This window comes from Narcine bancroftii, chromosome 4, assembly GCF_036971445.1.
Source record: "Narcine bancroftii isolate sNarBan1 chromosome 4, sNarBan1.hap1, whole genome shotgun sequence".
NCBI classification, from domain to species: Eukaryota; Metazoa; Chordata; class Chondrichthyes; order Torpediniformes; family Narcinidae; genus Narcine; species Narcine bancroftii.
The window spans coordinates 89782864-89799993 of record NC_091472.1 but is presented as its reverse complement, the minus strand read 5'-3'; the positions used below and the strand labels follow the sequence as shown (position 1 = coordinate 89799993).

General features: G+C 35.6%; 1 protein-coding gene and 1 long non-coding RNA gene across 9 annotated transcripts in view; one reads left to right on the top strand and one right to left on the bottom strand.

Moving 5' to 3' along the window:
• Window positions 1–17130, bottom strand: part of gemin6 (gem (nuclear organelle) associated protein 6) — a 36551-nt gene that overhangs the window by 595 nt on the left and 18826 nt on the right. For all 8 annotated transcript variants that reach the window (XM_069931961.1, XM_069931958.1, XM_069931955.1 and 5 more), the window contains one exon: window positions 10712–10866. In XM_069931961.1, the coding sequence (XP_069788062.1) occupies window positions 10712–10839 (128 nt within the window). In that variant the 5' untranslated portion in view covers window positions 10840–10866. The remainder of the gene's footprint in view (window positions 1–10711; window positions 10867–17130) is intronic.
• On the top strand, window positions 187–16613 carry LOC138760814 (uncharacterized). Its single transcript, XR_011355888.1, has 3 exons — window positions 187–280; window positions 10725–10749; window positions 16534–16613. It is a non-coding gene; the product is annotated as an uncharacterized lncRNA (long non-coding RNA).

The following is a 17130-nucleotide window of genomic DNA, read 5'->3' as shown; positions in this document are numbered from 1 at the left end:
AGCTAAACCTCCAGTTTGTAATCAGTGAGCACTGCCAAAAGTGCATTCTCTGTGTTATTGCGCTTCACAAAGTCAACAATGTTGCAAGACAGTGTTTTAAAAAGTCATTTGGAGCAAGCAGGCTATTGGTGGAAGTGTGATCAGGTGACCAAAAGTTCAAGTGGAACACCACCATAAAAGTGAAGAACCGTGTAGCATAGAGGGAGCAGTCGCTGATGTTGTCGGAGTGGATTGAGTCAGAGTGGTAAGGCTTTGGCTCAACAGGCTTTGGCGAGAGCAGGTAAGAGGCAAGGGTTATAATGTGGGTGAGTATATTGTTCAATACTTATTAGTGTTAATAGATTAGGCACTATGACTGTTGGGTTAGTGCTCTGCAAACAGTGTCAGATGTGGGGTCCCTGGGAGACTCTGAGCCTCCGATGCACACACGGGCAGCTCCAAAGAGACAGTGTTAAGGAAATGGAGCTGCAACTTCATGACCTACAGTGGATTAGGGAGAGGGAGGAAGTGATAGATTGGAGCCACAGGGAGTATATAGAGGATACCTCTGTGGTCATCCCCCTCAGCAACCAGTTTATCATAGACAGTATTGGGGAGGATGACCTGACACAGGACAACCATAGTAACCGGGTCTCCGGCACTGAGTAAGGCTCTGTAGCGGAGAGGGTGAATAAGCTTGCAATAGTGATAGGAAATTCCATTGTGAGAGCAGACAAGAGATTCTGTGAGCCCAATAAAGACACTCAGATATGTGTTGCCTCCCTATGGCCAGGATATGGAATGTCTCCAGAACATTCTGACAGGAGAGGGCAAACAACCAGAGTTAAGATCAGAGAGGAGGTCTTTCAGAGGGAATACAGGGAATTGGTGAGGAAGCTGAGAAGCAGGAACTCCTGGGCCATGTGCTAGTGAGGGGAAGAATAATGAGATCAGGCAGATAAATGCATGGCTAAGAAATTGGTACAGGGGACAAGACTTCAGATTCTTTCATCATTGGGATCTCCTGGGGAAGGTACAACCAAAACAAAAAGGATAGGTTACACCTGAACCTAAAGGGGTCCAATGTCAGGGGAGTGAGAACTGGAGTGCTCGTACTGAAAAAGGGAGAACAGCAGTAAAGTGAAGATAGTTGGGTAGCAAGGATGACAGGCAGGTGATAAGGCCAAATAATGGCCAGAGGGATGACAGATACACAATGCATTCAAAAACTGTATTATACTTACAGTGAATGCACACAGTATTGGAAACAAAATGGATGATCTTGCAGTACAGCTAGATTGGAGGGTATGATGTGGTCATTTGAGTTGTGTCTAAAGGATGAAAGTCCAAGGATACACCAGTAGGTAGAGGGGAGGAGGCGTGGCAATAATATTAAATCATTGGAAAGAAGTGACATAGGATCAGAAGAGGTACAATCCTTGTGGGTTGAGTTAAGGAATGGTAAACGTAAAAGGACCCTAATGACAGTGATATGCAGGCTGCCAAACAACAGCCCACATGTGGACTACAAAATAAAACTTGAAATGGGCAAGGCATGTTGGAAGGACAGCATTATGATAATCATGGGGGATTTTAATGTGAAAGTAGATTGGAAAAGTCAGGTAGGTACGGGATCTCACAGAGTTTGTGGAATGCCTAGGGGGTGGCTTTTTGGAGCAGCTTGTTGATGATTCCACCAGGGGATCAGCTTTTCTGGATTGGATGCTATGTAATGAAACTAGAGGTGATTAGAGAGCTTGAGGTAAAGGAACCCTTGGGAAGCAGTGATCATAGTATGACTGAGTTCAATTTGAAAAGGAGAGGTTAAAATTCAAAGTGTCGGTATTTCAGTGGAGTTAAGGAAATTAGTTGCATGAGAGGAACTGGCCAAAGTCGATTGGAAAAACACACGAATAGGGATCAGCAATGGGTGGAGTTTCTGCAAGAAATGAGGAAAATTGCAGGATAGGCACTTTATTAACAAAAATATTTATGAATAGAAAAATGAAATAAATTGGCTGACGAGAGAAGTTAATGCCAAAGTAAAAGAGGAAGCTTTTTAAAAACTTAGAAAAGACAACTAAGGTGATTAGGAAGGAAAAGATGAATTATGAAAGAAGATCAGCAAATAATATCAAAGAGGATGTTAAAAAGCTTTCTAAAATATCGTATATAAAGAATAAGAGTGACCAAAGTAGACGTAGGACCGATAGAAAACGACACTGAATGAATTGTAATGGAGGCAAGGAGATCACTCTTCACTGTGGAAGACATTAGCAGCATACCAGACTCTCATGGTTCTCTGGGAAGAGAAATGAGTGCAGTCAAAATCACGCGAGAGGAGGTACTTGGGAAGCTAAATCATCTAAGGGTAGATAAATCCTCTGGATTGGATGAAATCCCCCTTGGGGGAGATTGTGTAAACAATGGTAATGATCTTCCAGGAATCGATGGATTCTGGTGTGGTTCCGGTGTACAGGAAGATCACAAATTTGTGGCTAAATTTTCAGATGATAGGGCAAGTGGTGCTGAGGATACGGAAAGGCTGTAGAGAGACTTGGATAGATTAGGAGAATGGGCAGATGAAATACAATGTTGGAAAATGTACAGTCATGCACTTTGGTAGAAAAATTAGACAGCAGACAAATGTTTATATGGGGAGAAAATTCAAAGTTCAGAGGTGCAAAGGGACTTGAGATTCCTCATGCAGATTAACCTCAGATTGAGTCAGAGGTGAAGAAGGTGGATGCAATGTTGGCATTCATTTCTAGAGGAATAGCAGATAAGAGCAGGGATGTAATGTTGTGACTCTATAAAGCCCAAGGAGACCTCACTTGGAGAACTATGCACAGTTTTGGGTGCCTTATTTGAGAAAAGACATGCTGGCGTTGGAGAGGGTTCAGAGAAGATTTACTAGAATGATTCCAAGAATGGAAGGGTTAGTACAGGAGGAACAATTGTCAGCTCCTGGACTGTACTCGATAGAGTACAGAAGGATGGGGGTGGGGGGGGGGACACCTCACAGAGGCTATTTGAATGCTGAATGGTCTGGACAGAGTAGATGTGAAAGGATGTTTCCCATGGTAGGGGATTCTAGGACAAGGTGGCACAACTTCAGGTTAAAAGGGAGTCAATTTAAAACAAAGATGCAGACCCTTTAGTCAGAGGGTCTGTGGAACTTGCTACCACAGGTGACCGTGGAAGTGAGGTTGTTGAGTGTATTTAAGGCAGAAATTTAAAGGTATTTGATTTATCAGGGCATCAAGGGCTACAGGGAGAAAACTTGATAGTGGGGCTGAGTGGGAAAATTAGTAAGGTTGAGCAGACTCAATGCGCAAATGGGCTACTTCTGCTCCTATAATCTTATAATCAGAAATAGAAACAGGAGTCAGGCCTTTCAAGGCTAATCTTTGACCTCAACTCCATTTTCTAGCACTATTCCCAATTTCCTCAATGTCCACAAATCTATTGGTCTGTTTTGAAAGCACAGAATAATTGAGCCTGTACAGACCTTCAGGGTAAAAAAAATTCCAGATTCACCATCCTCTGAGTGAAGAATTTTCTCGTCATCCCATGCCTGACTAGCCTGGCCCTTGATCTCAAACTATGCTCCTAGACGCCGTAGTCGGGGAAACATCCCAAGCAAGTATTAATAAGATAACCTCTTTGCCTTTAAATTTTAAACAATGAATGCGAAAATGAGAAAACAATTTCTCTGCACAATTTATCCTCATATCTCTAATCCATTCATCTCTGGAACCAGTCTAGCAAACAAAGAACATTGTATCACAGTACAATGCCTTCAACCCACAATGTTGTGCCAACCTACGTAAACAATCTACTCATACCCATAACCCTCTATTTTTATTGCATCCACGTGCCTATCTTTTTTTTTTTTAAATTTTTTATTTTTCACACCATAAATCACAATAGCCATGATATACACTTTTTCTTTTCCACACATTTACAGTGACTTTTTCTCCCTCCCCCCTCCCTCCTCCCAAGCCACCCCCCCATCCCCCCCCCTCTCATCCATTTTAGTTATACAATCTAGGTTGCATTAATTCAGTTAGACAATGTTGTCATTCAACAAAAATACACCAGAAATTCTACTGAGTCCATTCTTTTCTTTTCTTCTCCTTCCATCAACTTAGGTAATGTTTGTTCCCGGTAGGTTTTCGCTATTGTATTTAATGTAAGGCTCCCATACTTGTTCGAATATTTCAATATTATTTCTTAAACTATATGTTATTTTTTCTAATGGAATACATTTATTCATTTCTTTATACCATTGTTGTATTTTCAAATTATCTTCCAATTTCCAGGTTGACATAATACATTTTTTTGCTACAGCTAGGGCTATCTTAACAAATCTTTTTTGTGCATCCTCCAAGTCAATTCCAAATTCTTTATTTTTTATGTTACTTAGGAGAAAGATCTCTGGATTCTTTGGTATATTGTTTTCTGTTATTTTATTTAATATCTGATTGAGATCATCCCAAAATTTTTCTACTCTCTCACATGTCCAGATTGCATGAATTGTTGTTCCCCTTTCTTTTTTACATCGAAAACATCTATCAGATACTGTTGGGTCCCATTTATTTAACTTTTGCGGTGTAATGTATAGTCTGTGTAACCAATTATATTGTATCATACGCAGCCTCGTATTTATTGTATTTCTCATCGTTCCAGAGCATAACTTCTCCCATGTTTCCTTTTTTATCTTTATATTTAAATCTTGTTCCCATTTTTGTTTAGTTTTACCATTTGTTTCCTCATTTTCCTTTTCTTGCAGTTTAATATACATATTTTTTATAAATCTTTTGATTAACATTGTATCTGTAATCACATATTCAAGGTTACTTCCCTCTGGTAAACTCAAGTTGCTTCCTAATTTATCTTTCAAGTAGGATCTCAGTTGGTAATATGCCAGCGTTGTATCTCCCGTTATATTGTACTTATCTCTCATTTGTTCAAAGGATAAGAATCTACTTCCTGAAAAACAATTTTCTATTCTTTTAATCCCTTTTTTTTCCCATTTTCTAAAGGCAAGGTTGTCTATTGTAAAAGGGAGTAGCTTATTTTGCGTCAATATTAGTTTTGGTATTTGGTAATTTATTTTATTTCTTTCTACATGAATCTTCTTCCATATATTGAGGAGATGGTGTAATACCGGAGAAGTTCTATGTTGTACCAATTTTTCGTCCCATTTATATAATATGTGTTCAGGTATCTTTTCCCCTATTTTATCTAATTCTAGTCTCGTCCAGTCTGGTTTTTCCCTTGTTTGATAAAAATCTGATAGGTACCTTAATTGTGCGGCTCTATAATAATTTTTGAAGTTTGGCAATTGTAAGCCTCCTTGTTTATACCATTCTGTTAATTTGTCTAGTGCTATCCTCGGTTTCCCCCCTCTCCATAAAAATCTCCTTATTATTTTCTTTAACTCTTTGAAGAATTTTTCTGTCAGTTGTATTGGCAATGCCTGAAATAAGTATAGTATCCTTGGAAAAATGTTCATTTTAATACAGTTTATCCTTCCTATCAGTGTTAGTGGTAGCTCTTTCCAATGCTCTAAATCGTCCTGTAATTTTTTCATTAGTGGATTGTAATTGAGTTTATATAATTGGCCTAGATTTTTGTTTATTTGCACACCTAGGTATCTTATTGCCTGCGTTTGCCATCTGAATGGGGATTCCTCCTTAAATTTTGAGAAATCCGCGTTATTCATAGGCATTGCTTCACTTTTATTTACGTTTATCTTGTATCCCGACACTTCTCCATATTCCTTCAATTTCTTATATAGTTCTTTTATTGATAGTTCTGGTTCTGTTAAGTACACTATCACATCATCCGCAAACAGACTGATTTTATATTCCCTGTCTTTTATTTTTATTCCTTTTATATTATTATCTCTTCTTATCGATTCTGCTAGTGGTTCTATAGCTAGCGCAAACAATAATGGTGATAGTGGGCATCCCTGCCGCGTTGACCTGCTTAAGTTAAATTGCTTTGATACATGTCCATTTACTGTCACTTTCGCTAACGGTCCCTTATATAATGCTTTAATCCAATTAATATACTTCTCCGGTAAACTGAATTTTTGCAATACTTTGAACAAGTAATTCCATTCTACTCTGTCGAAGGCCTTCTCTGCGTCTAAAGCAACTGCTACTGCCGGTGCTTTATTTCCTTCTACTGCATGAATTAAGTTAATAAATTTACAAATATTGTCTGTTGTGCGTCTTTTTTTGATAAATCCAGTTTGGTCTAAATTTACCATTTTCGGTACCTGTTCTGCTAATCTGTTCGCTAATAGTTTAGCTATTATCTTATAATCTGTGTTTAGCAGAGATATTGGTCTATATGACGCTGGTGAGAGTGGATCTTTCCCTTGTTTTAGTATCACTGTAATTATTGCTGTTTTACATGAATCTGGTAAGTTTTGTGTCTCATCAATCTGGTTGATTACATCCAGGAGGGGCGGTATTATTAGGTCTTTAAATGTTTTGTAGAATTCTATTGGGAGTCCATCCTCTCCTGGTGTCTTATTATTTGGTAAGTTTTTTATTATCTCTTGTATTTCTACTGTTCCAAATGGTTCTGTTAATTTATTTTGTTCCTCTATTTGTAGTTTTGGTAGTTCAATTTTAGTCAAAAATTCATCTATTTTCCCTTCTTTCCCTTCGTTTTCGGTTCGGTATAATTGTTCATAGAATTCTCTGAAGTTTTCCTTAATTTCTTTTGGATTATATGTAATTTGTTTGTCTTTTTTCCTTGTTGCCAATACCATTTTCTTAGTTTGCTCTGTCTTAAGCTGCCATGCTAGGATTTTGTGTGTTTTTTCCCCTAGTTCATAATATTTCTGTTTTGTCTTCATTATATTCTTCTCCACCTTATATGTTTGTAATGTTTCATATTTTATTTTTTTATCCGCCAATTCTCTTCTTTTGGTTGTATCTTCCTTTATTGCTAATTTTTTTTCTATGTTTATTATTTCCCTTTCCAACTGCTCTGTTTCCTGATTATAGTCCTTCTTCATCTTGGTTGCATAACTTATTATTTGCCCTCTAATGAATGCTTTCATTGCGTCCCATAGTATAAACTTATCTTCCACTGATTCCGTATTTACTTCAAAGTACATTTTTAATTGTTTTTCAATAAATTCTCTAAAATCCTGTCTTTTAAGTAGCATGGGGTTTAATCTCCATCTATACATTCTTGGAGGGATGTCTTCTAGCTCTATTGCCAATAACAGGGGTGAGTGGTCCGATAATAGTCTAGCTTTATATTCCGTTTTCCTAACTCTCCCTTGTATGTGGGCTGATAACAGGAATAGGTCTATCCTTGAGTATGTTTTATGTCTAGTCGAGTAGTATGAGTATTCCTTTTCTTTTGGGTTTTGTTTCCTCCATATGTCCACAAGTTTCATTTCTTGCATTGATTTAATTATAAATTTGGTTACTTTGTTCTTCCTGTTAATTTTTTTCCCCGTTTTATCCATATTTGGATCCAAATTCAGATTGAAATCCCCTCCTATTAGTATGTTCCCTTGCGTATTAGCTACCTTCAAAAAGATATCTTGCATAAACTTTTGATCTTCTTCGTTAGGTGAATATATATTAAGTAGATTCCAAAGCTCTGAATATATCTGACATTTTATCATAACATATCTCCCTGCTGGATCTATTATTTCCTCTTCTATTTTAAATGGCACATTTTTGCTAATTAATATAGCCACTCCTCTTGCTTTTGAATTATACGATGCTGCTGTTACATGTCCTACCCAATCTCTCTTTAATTTCTTGTGCTCCAATTCAGTTAAATGTGTTTCTTGGACAAATGCTATATCTATTTTTTCCTTTTTCAGTAAATTTAGTAGTTTCTTCCTTTTAATTTGGTTATGTATTCCATTAATATTTAGAGTCATATAGTTCAGCGTAGCCATTTTATATTTTGTTTATCTTCTCTTTCCGTTTTTCCATCATTACCTTTCCTCCTTTTCCATTTCTGTTTTCTTATTTTCAACTCTTTACCAGACAACATTCCTACAACATCCAACATTTTCCTTATTCTCCTATTTCTATCTTCTTTATCCCCAATCTCCCCTTCCCCTCCTGAGTTGCCCTTTATCCCTTGTCGGACAACCACATCTCCCCTCTCCATTTGGATTTGCGAATCCACTCGCAAGCGTCAACTGATTTTGCAGTGACCGCTCTTTTCCCCCCACCCAGCCCCCCCCAGAAAAGATTTCGTTTTTTATATGTCACAAAGGTCACTCTTTTAGTTCCCTCCTTATTCTCTCTATTCCATTACCTTCCCTTATTAATTCTTGTCTATACTCTCTATGTTTTCCTCTAATTACAGATACTTTCACATATGCCCATTGTCTCTATTCACTCTTATACCTCTTTACCCGCATACATATCAATCGTGGTCATTTTTACCCTCCTTACCCGTCTTCATCCCTCAGTCTATTTTTGTCTTTACCCACATACATATCAATCGTGATAATTTTTGCTCTCATTACCCGTCTTCATCCCTCAGTCTATTTTTGTAATTGTTCTGCAAATTTTCGTGCTTCTTCTGGATCCGAGAATAGTCTGTTTTGTTGTCCTGGAATAAATATTTTCAATACCGCAGGATGCTTCAGTGTAAATTTATATCCTTTCTTCCATAAAATCGCTTTTGCTGCATTGAACTCTTTTCTCTTCTTTAGGAGTTCAAAGCTTATATCTGGATAAATGAAGATTTTTTGCCCTTTATACTCCAGTGGTTTGTTGCCCTCTCTTACTTTTTCCATTGTCTTCTCCAGTACCTTTTCTCTTGTAGTATATCTTAGGAATTTTACTACAATAGATCTTGGTTTTTGTTGTGGTTGTGGTTTAGGGGCCAATGCTCTATGTGCCCTTTCTATTTCCATTTCTTGCTGTAGTTCTGGACATCCTAGGGCCTTAGGGATCCATTCTTTTATAAACTCCCTCATATTCTTGCCTTCTACATCTTCCTTAAGGCCCACTATCTTTATGTTATTTCTTCTGTTATAATTTTCCATTATATCTATTTTTTGGGCTAGTAATTCTTGTGTCTCTTTAGTTTTTTTATTAGATTCCTCCAATTTCTTTTTTAAGTCTTCTACCTCCATTTCTGCTGCTATTGCCCGTTCTTCCATCTTGTCCATTTTTTTCCCCATTTCTGTTAAGGTCATATCCATTTTATTTATTTTCTTTTCTGTGTTGTTTATTCTTCTTCTTAAATCATTGAATTCCTGTGTTTGCCATTCTTTAAATGACTCCATGTATCCTCTAACAAGAGCAAGTACCTCCTTTACCTTGCCTATCTTTTCTTCTTCTATTTCCCTGTACTCTTCCTCTTCTTCTTCCTCTAGGTTGACCATCTGTTGTTTCTTTGGTGCCCTTTCCTCCTCTTCTTTCTTGTTTCCATTGTCTTCTGTGGTCTCTTCTTGCTGCAGGTGTTCTGCAGCTGTCGTTGCCGGCTGTGGAGATCGACTCCCCAGCTGGTCCCCCCTCCCGTCGGTGTGTTTTTTTTCATGCGCATCGCGCATGCGCGAGGAGTCGCGCATGCGCGGTTGCGCACTTTTACTCGGCTCTGTGAGCCATTGTTGTAGTTCTCTTTCTACCGACCTGAGGTAGTGGGGTCTTCTCTCCACAGCGGGCCTCTTCGGACAGGTAAGGCCTTCACCTTTTTCCTCCGTTGTCTTCTCTTCCTCTCTTCTTTCCGTTGATTTTGATTTTTCTCCTTTTGTCTCCATCTTCTTTCCACCTTTATATTCACTTTTCTTTAACTTTTATTTCTGTGCCTTTGTATTTTCTCTTGTTTTTCCCGACTTTTCTGGAGAGGGCTGGAGTTCACCGTCCGGCCACTACTCCATCACGTGACTCCCCCCACGTGCCTATCTTGAGTTTTTTTGAATGCCCCTATTAAATAAGCCTCCACCACCACCCCCAGAAACCTATTCCAGGCCCCCACCACGATGAATAAAAAAACTTACCTCTGACTTCTCCCCTAAACTTTCCTTCATTCATCTTAAACAGATCTTTTGCTGCACTCTGCCAAGGTCAAGTGTGCTTTGCATAAATTCCTTAGACCTGTAACCAATCCTTAATAAAAGCCAATAGTACTACTCGACTGCCAACTAGCAAGGCTTGTTTGTTGTCTTTAAGTGACATAAACACACCTTGGTCCCTTTGAACATTACCCAATCTCTCATCATTTAATAAATCCTTTGCTTCAAGTTGCATGCATCAATGGACGATCTCATCTTTTTCTATATTATATTCCATCTGTCATGTCTCTGAAACAATTCTATTGCTATACCCAGTTGGAACAAATAATGGTAAGGCAAAACCAAGACAATGTTGTGTGCTATATACAAATGTAAGATAGTCATAATAATTAAATAGGAAATCCAAGAAAAACCTCTATCCATAATGGATCAAACCAAGGAAAACAAATGAATTTAAGAGCAGCAAAAAAAAAATCTGTTGAAGAAACTCTATTATGTTTTAAATGTTCTATTATTTAAAATAAACTCAGTATCATTATTTACTGCATCTGGAGGGAGGGCATGGGAGAAAGGAATTGTCAAGATTTTGGGTCAAACCCCTTCATCAAGACTGGAAGAACATTAAAAAGGAAACTAATTAAAAATATAAGAGAGAAACAAATATTCAATAATACCTACAAGTTAAGGAGATTTTCAATTACGTACCTTCCTGTTACAGGGTCGACAGTGAAGACCCAGCCTTGGTAAGTATTTTTTTCATCTGCAGTAACTTTCACTTCTTTATTTAGGAATTTATCCCATTCTAAAGGTTGTTTTGCTTTCCATTCAGTCATATTTACCAGACCACAAATGTCCTAAATCTATCAAGATACAAAGATATGCACATTAAATGTTCTATTATTTAAAATAAACTCAGTATCATTATTTACTGCATTATTGAAATCAAATTTCAGATGGATTCAATTAAACAGACCAACAAGTGGTTCCGGGAATCTGGAACAAAACAATCAAATTATTGGATTGAAACTTCTTTAGCTTGTTGTGTTTGGCTATTTTTTTGCTCATCAATGAGTTCAATTTGGGCACCTTGTTCCCTCATTCCCTAACTTTGTTGGAGTTGTATAATCCAATAAAAGGAGAAGGCTAAACCTTTCACTACTCTAAAAAAAATTTAAACCATACTTCTCAAGTCAGATTTACTGTCAAAGTACATACACAACATCACATACAACCCTAAGATTATTTTTCCTGCGGGCAAGGCAGAATTACCTCATATTGGTAGTGTAAAAAAAAACCGTAAACGCAAAAAAAATCAAGAAATGTAAACAGACTGACTGCAATACAGAGAAGAAAAAACAGTGCAAAAGAGTCCTTAAATGAGTCCCTGATTGAGGTTATTGTTGAAAAATCTAATGGTGAAGGGGTACCAGCTATTCCTGAACTTGGTGCAAGTCTTGTGGCATTTATACCTCTTTCCTGATAAAACAGAGCACGTGCTGGGTGGTGTGGATGCTTGATGATTGCTGCTGCTCTCTGACGGCAGCATCCCTGTAGAGGGTTTTGTCTATGATGTCTTGAGATGTGTCACTACCTTTTGTAGAGATTTAAATTCGGCGTATTAGTGTGCCCATACCAGACTGTGAAATGGATCAAAGTCCTGGCAAATCCAAGGACTTTAACTAAAAAAAGATGAAAGTGTTCAGGCAAGGGTAAATCTTGTAAGTCCAGAAAAAAAATCATCAGCAGGTTAAATCCAACAGAGAAAGATTTTTCTTTTTATTCATCAAGACATGATTCTTTTTCTAGAATAGATTTGTTTTTAGTATTGGCACATCTTCAAGCTCGAATTATTCAGGCTGAATATAAGAGCAGGATTGTGTCCGATCATTCTATGCTATTCATATCTTGTGGCGGTTCTAAAGTTATGCAGCTAACTTACAGATGGAGATTTACTGCAACGTTATTGAAAAAACCTGTGTTCATTACCTATATTAAAGAACAAATTGCTTCTTTTCGAAGTATAAATAATAATTCAGTGCAGAGTAATTTTATTTTGTGGGATGCTTTGAAAGCATATTTACCATGTCAAATTATTAGCTATTCAGCAAAAGTTAAGAAACAATATTTGGCAGAAAGTTTGACGTTGGAGAAACAGATAACTGATTTGAAAAAGGACTTCCAAAAAAATACTACTGAAGATAAAAAGGCGGCATTAACTAAATTGAAACTTTGTTATAATTCATTGCAAACATATCAATTTGAGCAGTTAATTCAAAGGTCTAAACAGCATTATTATGAATTAGGGGATAGAGCCCATAAAGTATTAGCTTGGCAGTTGAAGACTGAACAAGTTTCAAGGACTATTAATGCTGTTAAAAAGAATTCAATAGTTACGTATAAACCTCAAGAAATTAATGATCAATTTTGTTCATTTTATCAAATATTATATATTTCTGAAGGGGTTCAAGATGATGGTTCGATTGAATCCTTTTTATCTGCTTTGAATTTGCCAGTTTTAGGAGAAGATGAAGTGAAGGAGTTGAAGTCTCCATTTATAGATTTTGAAATTAAGGAAGCTATACAGGCGATGCCAAATGGGAAATCTCCTGGAGACTATGGGTTTACTGTAGAGTTTTACAAGGTGTTTTATGAAGATTTGTCTCCGGTATTTATGGATGTGCTTCAACAAATAACAGATGAGCAATCATTACTTGACTCTTTTTCAAGAGCGATAATAACAGCAATTCCAAAGAAAGTGAGATCCATTGAATGTAGCTTCATATTGACCAATTTCTTTATTAAATGTGGATTATAAAATAATAGCTAAGGTATTGGCAAATAGACTTGCTAAATATTTACCTCAGTTAGTGCATACAGATCAAGCAGGTTTTATTAAGAATAGATGCGTGTCTGATAATATTCTTAGATTGATAACGTTGATCAATGAATCAAGACAGCATCCCAAGTGGTTGCGCTTGATACGGAAAAAGCATTTGATTGGGTTGAGTGGAATTTTTTATTTAAAGTGTTGGAGAAGTTTAATTTCAGCTCTCTTTTTACTGGTTGGGTTAAAGCATTGTATAAAAATCCGATTGCTAGGGTGGTGATGAATGGCCAAACTTCAATGCCATTTAAATTAACGCGATCAACACGTCATGGTTGTCCATTGTCACCAGCCTTGTTTGTGTTGGTAATCAAACCATTAGCTCAGGCAATTCGACAGAATGATAACATTAAAGGGATAAGAATTGCAAATGATGAATATAAGATTAATCTATTTGCTGATGATGTATTGATTTATTTGACATATCCAGAACAATCTTTGAAATATGTACAAGAATGTTTAGTTCAATTTGGGGTGCTATCTGGGTATAAGGTGAATTGGGATAAGAGTGAAATATTGCCAATTTTGGAATGAAATTATGAAGTGTGTAAACATATTATAAAATTAAATATTTAGGAGAAAATGTGAATGCAAATGATCAGTCTTTATATAAATTAAATTATGTACCTTTATTGAGAAATATTAAAATGGATTTGATTAAATGGAAGGATCTTCCATTAACTTTAATAGGTCGAGTAAATTGTATCAAAATGAATATTTTTCCCCGTATTTACTTCAGTCAATTCCATTCTTACTTCCAAAGGGCTTTTTTTCAAGATTTGAACAGGGTGGTGAGGAAATTTTTATGGAAGGGAAAATTAGCTTGGGTAGCTTTACAGAAGTTGACGTGGAAGTATGCGTTAGGTAGACTTCAGCTGCCTCATTTTCAAAATTATTATGAGGCTGCACAGTTAATGTTTATCAGTAGAATGATGGATATTAATCAGCCTCCTAGTTGGGCTATGGTGGAATTAGCTTGTAGTTTTGAATCTGATGTTCATCAGTTTATATATAAATGGAATTTGCGTTTATTGCAAGATATGCCAGTATGAAAGCATTTATTAAAGATAAGGATTAATAGAAATGCTGTTATAGGTATGAAGAGTAAATTATCAATTCAAACTCCATTATATCAAAATCAGCTTATTTCTTTTTCAATGTTTAATAGGTATTTAAAGGTATAGCATTCTGAGGGTAAAAAGGTGATTCAGGATTGTTTTAAAGAAGGACAGTGCCTTTTTTTTTTTATAATCGATTGAGGGAGAAATTTGGAATTTGGAATACCAGCAAATTCTTTGTGTACTATCAACTTAGAGCTTTGATAAGGGACAATTATAGAAAGGATATGAGATTACCTGAGTCAACGAAGTTTGAATCTTTGATTTCCTCTATACAAGGAGGGGCTTTATTCCAGATATGTATCCATTGTTACAAGAGACCATGGATAAATCGAATTTGGAGAAATCCAGAAATAAATGAGAAAGTGATTTAACTTATGCTATACCTCAGGAGAATTGGGAGGTTACGTGTCATGAAAGGACATCATAAACTGACTAATGTAAGATGTGATTTGGTTAACAATAATTTTTTGCATCAGTTATATTTGACCAAATTTGTGTTTTAGATATGGGTTAAATACTGGAACTTTTCTTCATGTAGTTTGGTCTTATGATAGGGTACAACCATTGTGGGAAAAAATTAGGGTAATTTTGGAGAAATTATTTAAAATTAAATTACCAAAAGACCCAGAGATTTTCTTGCTGGGTTCTTTGACTGGTTTAGGGCTGGATATGTTTCAGATAGCTTTTGTTCATTTAGCGTTATCAGTAGCACGGAAATGTGTAGCAATTACTTGGAAAGACAATGTAGAGATTAATATAGTTCGTTGGCATAATGAATTGAGATCTTGTAATTATATGGAAAAAATAACATATAATTTACATGATAATTATTCTTTTTTTGTTAAAATATGGTCACCTTATTTGGAATATATGTGTTTAGAAATATCTTAAAATGTTGTATACGTTTTTTTTACTCCCCTTGCGGGGGCTGGCTGGGGGGAGGGAGGGTTGTTTGTTGATTTGTTTATTGTAAATTTTTTTTACGTAATGTTTTCAGGTTGTTTTAAAACTTAAATAAAGTTTTTAAAAAAAAGAGTGAAATATTACCAATCTCAGGTGGGGATTATAAAGAGTGTAAACAGATTACAAAATTGTGATGGTCTGATAAGATTAAATATTATGGGGTAATTGTTGATGCAGATTATCAACCTCTATATAAATTAAATTATGTACCATTATTGAAGAAGATTAAAGTGGATTTGAATAATTGGGAAGATCTTCCGTTAACATTAATGGGCCGGGTAAATTGTATTAAGATGAATATCTTTCCACGTATTCAATATCTCTTTCAATCAATCCCATGTTCACTTCCAAAAGTATTTTTTCAAGATTTGAATACAGCGGTAAGGAAATTTTTGTGGAAAGTTAGCTAGGGTAGCATTACAGAAATTGAGTTTGAAATATGCCTTAGGAAAACTTCAATTGCCTCATTTTCAAAATTATTATGAGGCTGCACAATTAGATGTTAGATATTACACAACCTCCTAGTTGGGCTAAAATCGAATTAGCCTTATTTCTGAGTTTCAGGTTCATCAATTTATATTTAAGTGGAATTCTTGTTTATTACAGGGATATAATATGCCTGTTTTAAAACATATATCAGGGATTTGGACTAAAACTAATTTTACTATAGGTTCAAGGGGTAAAAATAGGGTTATTCCTTTTTCAATGAATAATATGTATCTAAAGACTTGGGACTCTCAGGGTATAAAGGTGATTGAGGATTATTTTGAAGAAGGACAGTTTCTTTCTTTTAGTCGACTTAGGGAAAAATTTGGAATACCATTTAATTCTTTATTTGTGTATTATCAAGTCCGAGCTTTGGTAAGGGATAATTTTGGAAGAGAAATTAAGCTACTTGAATTAACAATGTTATTAAATTAACAAAGTTTGAGTTTTTGATTTTGCATACATTAAAAAAGGGTTTTATTTCTGATATGTATGCTTTGTTACAAGATAGTATGAATAAACCAAATTTAAATAAATCTAGACATAAATGGGAAGAAGATTTATCTTATGATATACCACAGGAGGATTGGGAAATTATGTGTCAAGATGGGGTGACTAAATTACTTAATGTAAGATATAGTTTAGTTAATTATAATTTTTTACATCAGCTTTATTTGACTCCTGAGAAATTGAAAAGAAATGGATTTAGTAATTCAGATTTATGTTTTAGATATGGATTACATATTGGAACATTTTGACATGCAGTTTGGCTTTGTGATAAAGTTCAACTATTCTAGGAAAAAATTAGAGTATTTTTTGAAAAATTATTTAAGATTAAATTGCCATTAGACTCAGAAATGTTTTTGTTGGGTTATCTTTGACTGGTTTGGGGTTGGACAAGTTTCAGATAGCCTTTGTTCGTTTAGCATTGGCAGTAGCACGGAAATGTATTGCGATTATTTGGAAGGATAACGTAGAAGTAAATATAGCCCATTGACATAATGAATTGAGATCTTGTATTTATATGGAAAAAATAACATAATTTGCATGATAATTATTCTTTTTTTGTTCAGGTGTGGTCACCCTATTGTTCCAATTTAAACTTAAGAATCACCGGTAATCTTTGAAAAATCTTTCCAAAATTTTTCTAAACTTGGGTAAGTCCAAAACATCTGAATCAAAGAAGCCTCAGCAATTTTACATTTGTCACATAGAGAATTTATATCAAAGCAAAAATTAGATAATTTAACTTTAAACAATATGGACCACTTTAAATCATAATAATCAATGTTGTGTACAAAAGGAGGTAGTATTAGTCAAATTACAAATGGAATCCCAAACCTCATTAGAGAAAGAAAGATTCAAATCCTGTCCCAAATCTCTCTTATTCTTAACTAACGCAGCCATTCTTAAATCAAGCAAATTGTTACGAAAAATTAATATTGAACCTTTACGAGAAACTTCTAAATCAAAAATATTTGCCTCAGGAATTTGCGTAAATTCAGGGATCTGAGATTGAACAAAATGTCTAACTTGTAAATATCTAAAAAAATGAATGTTTGGTTCAAGTTCTTTTAACCATTTAATTTAATTTGGAGATAAAATTTGGTAACAGGCCCTTCCAGCCCACTATTTGAATTGATATTTTCCACATTTTCTCAATATTCTTC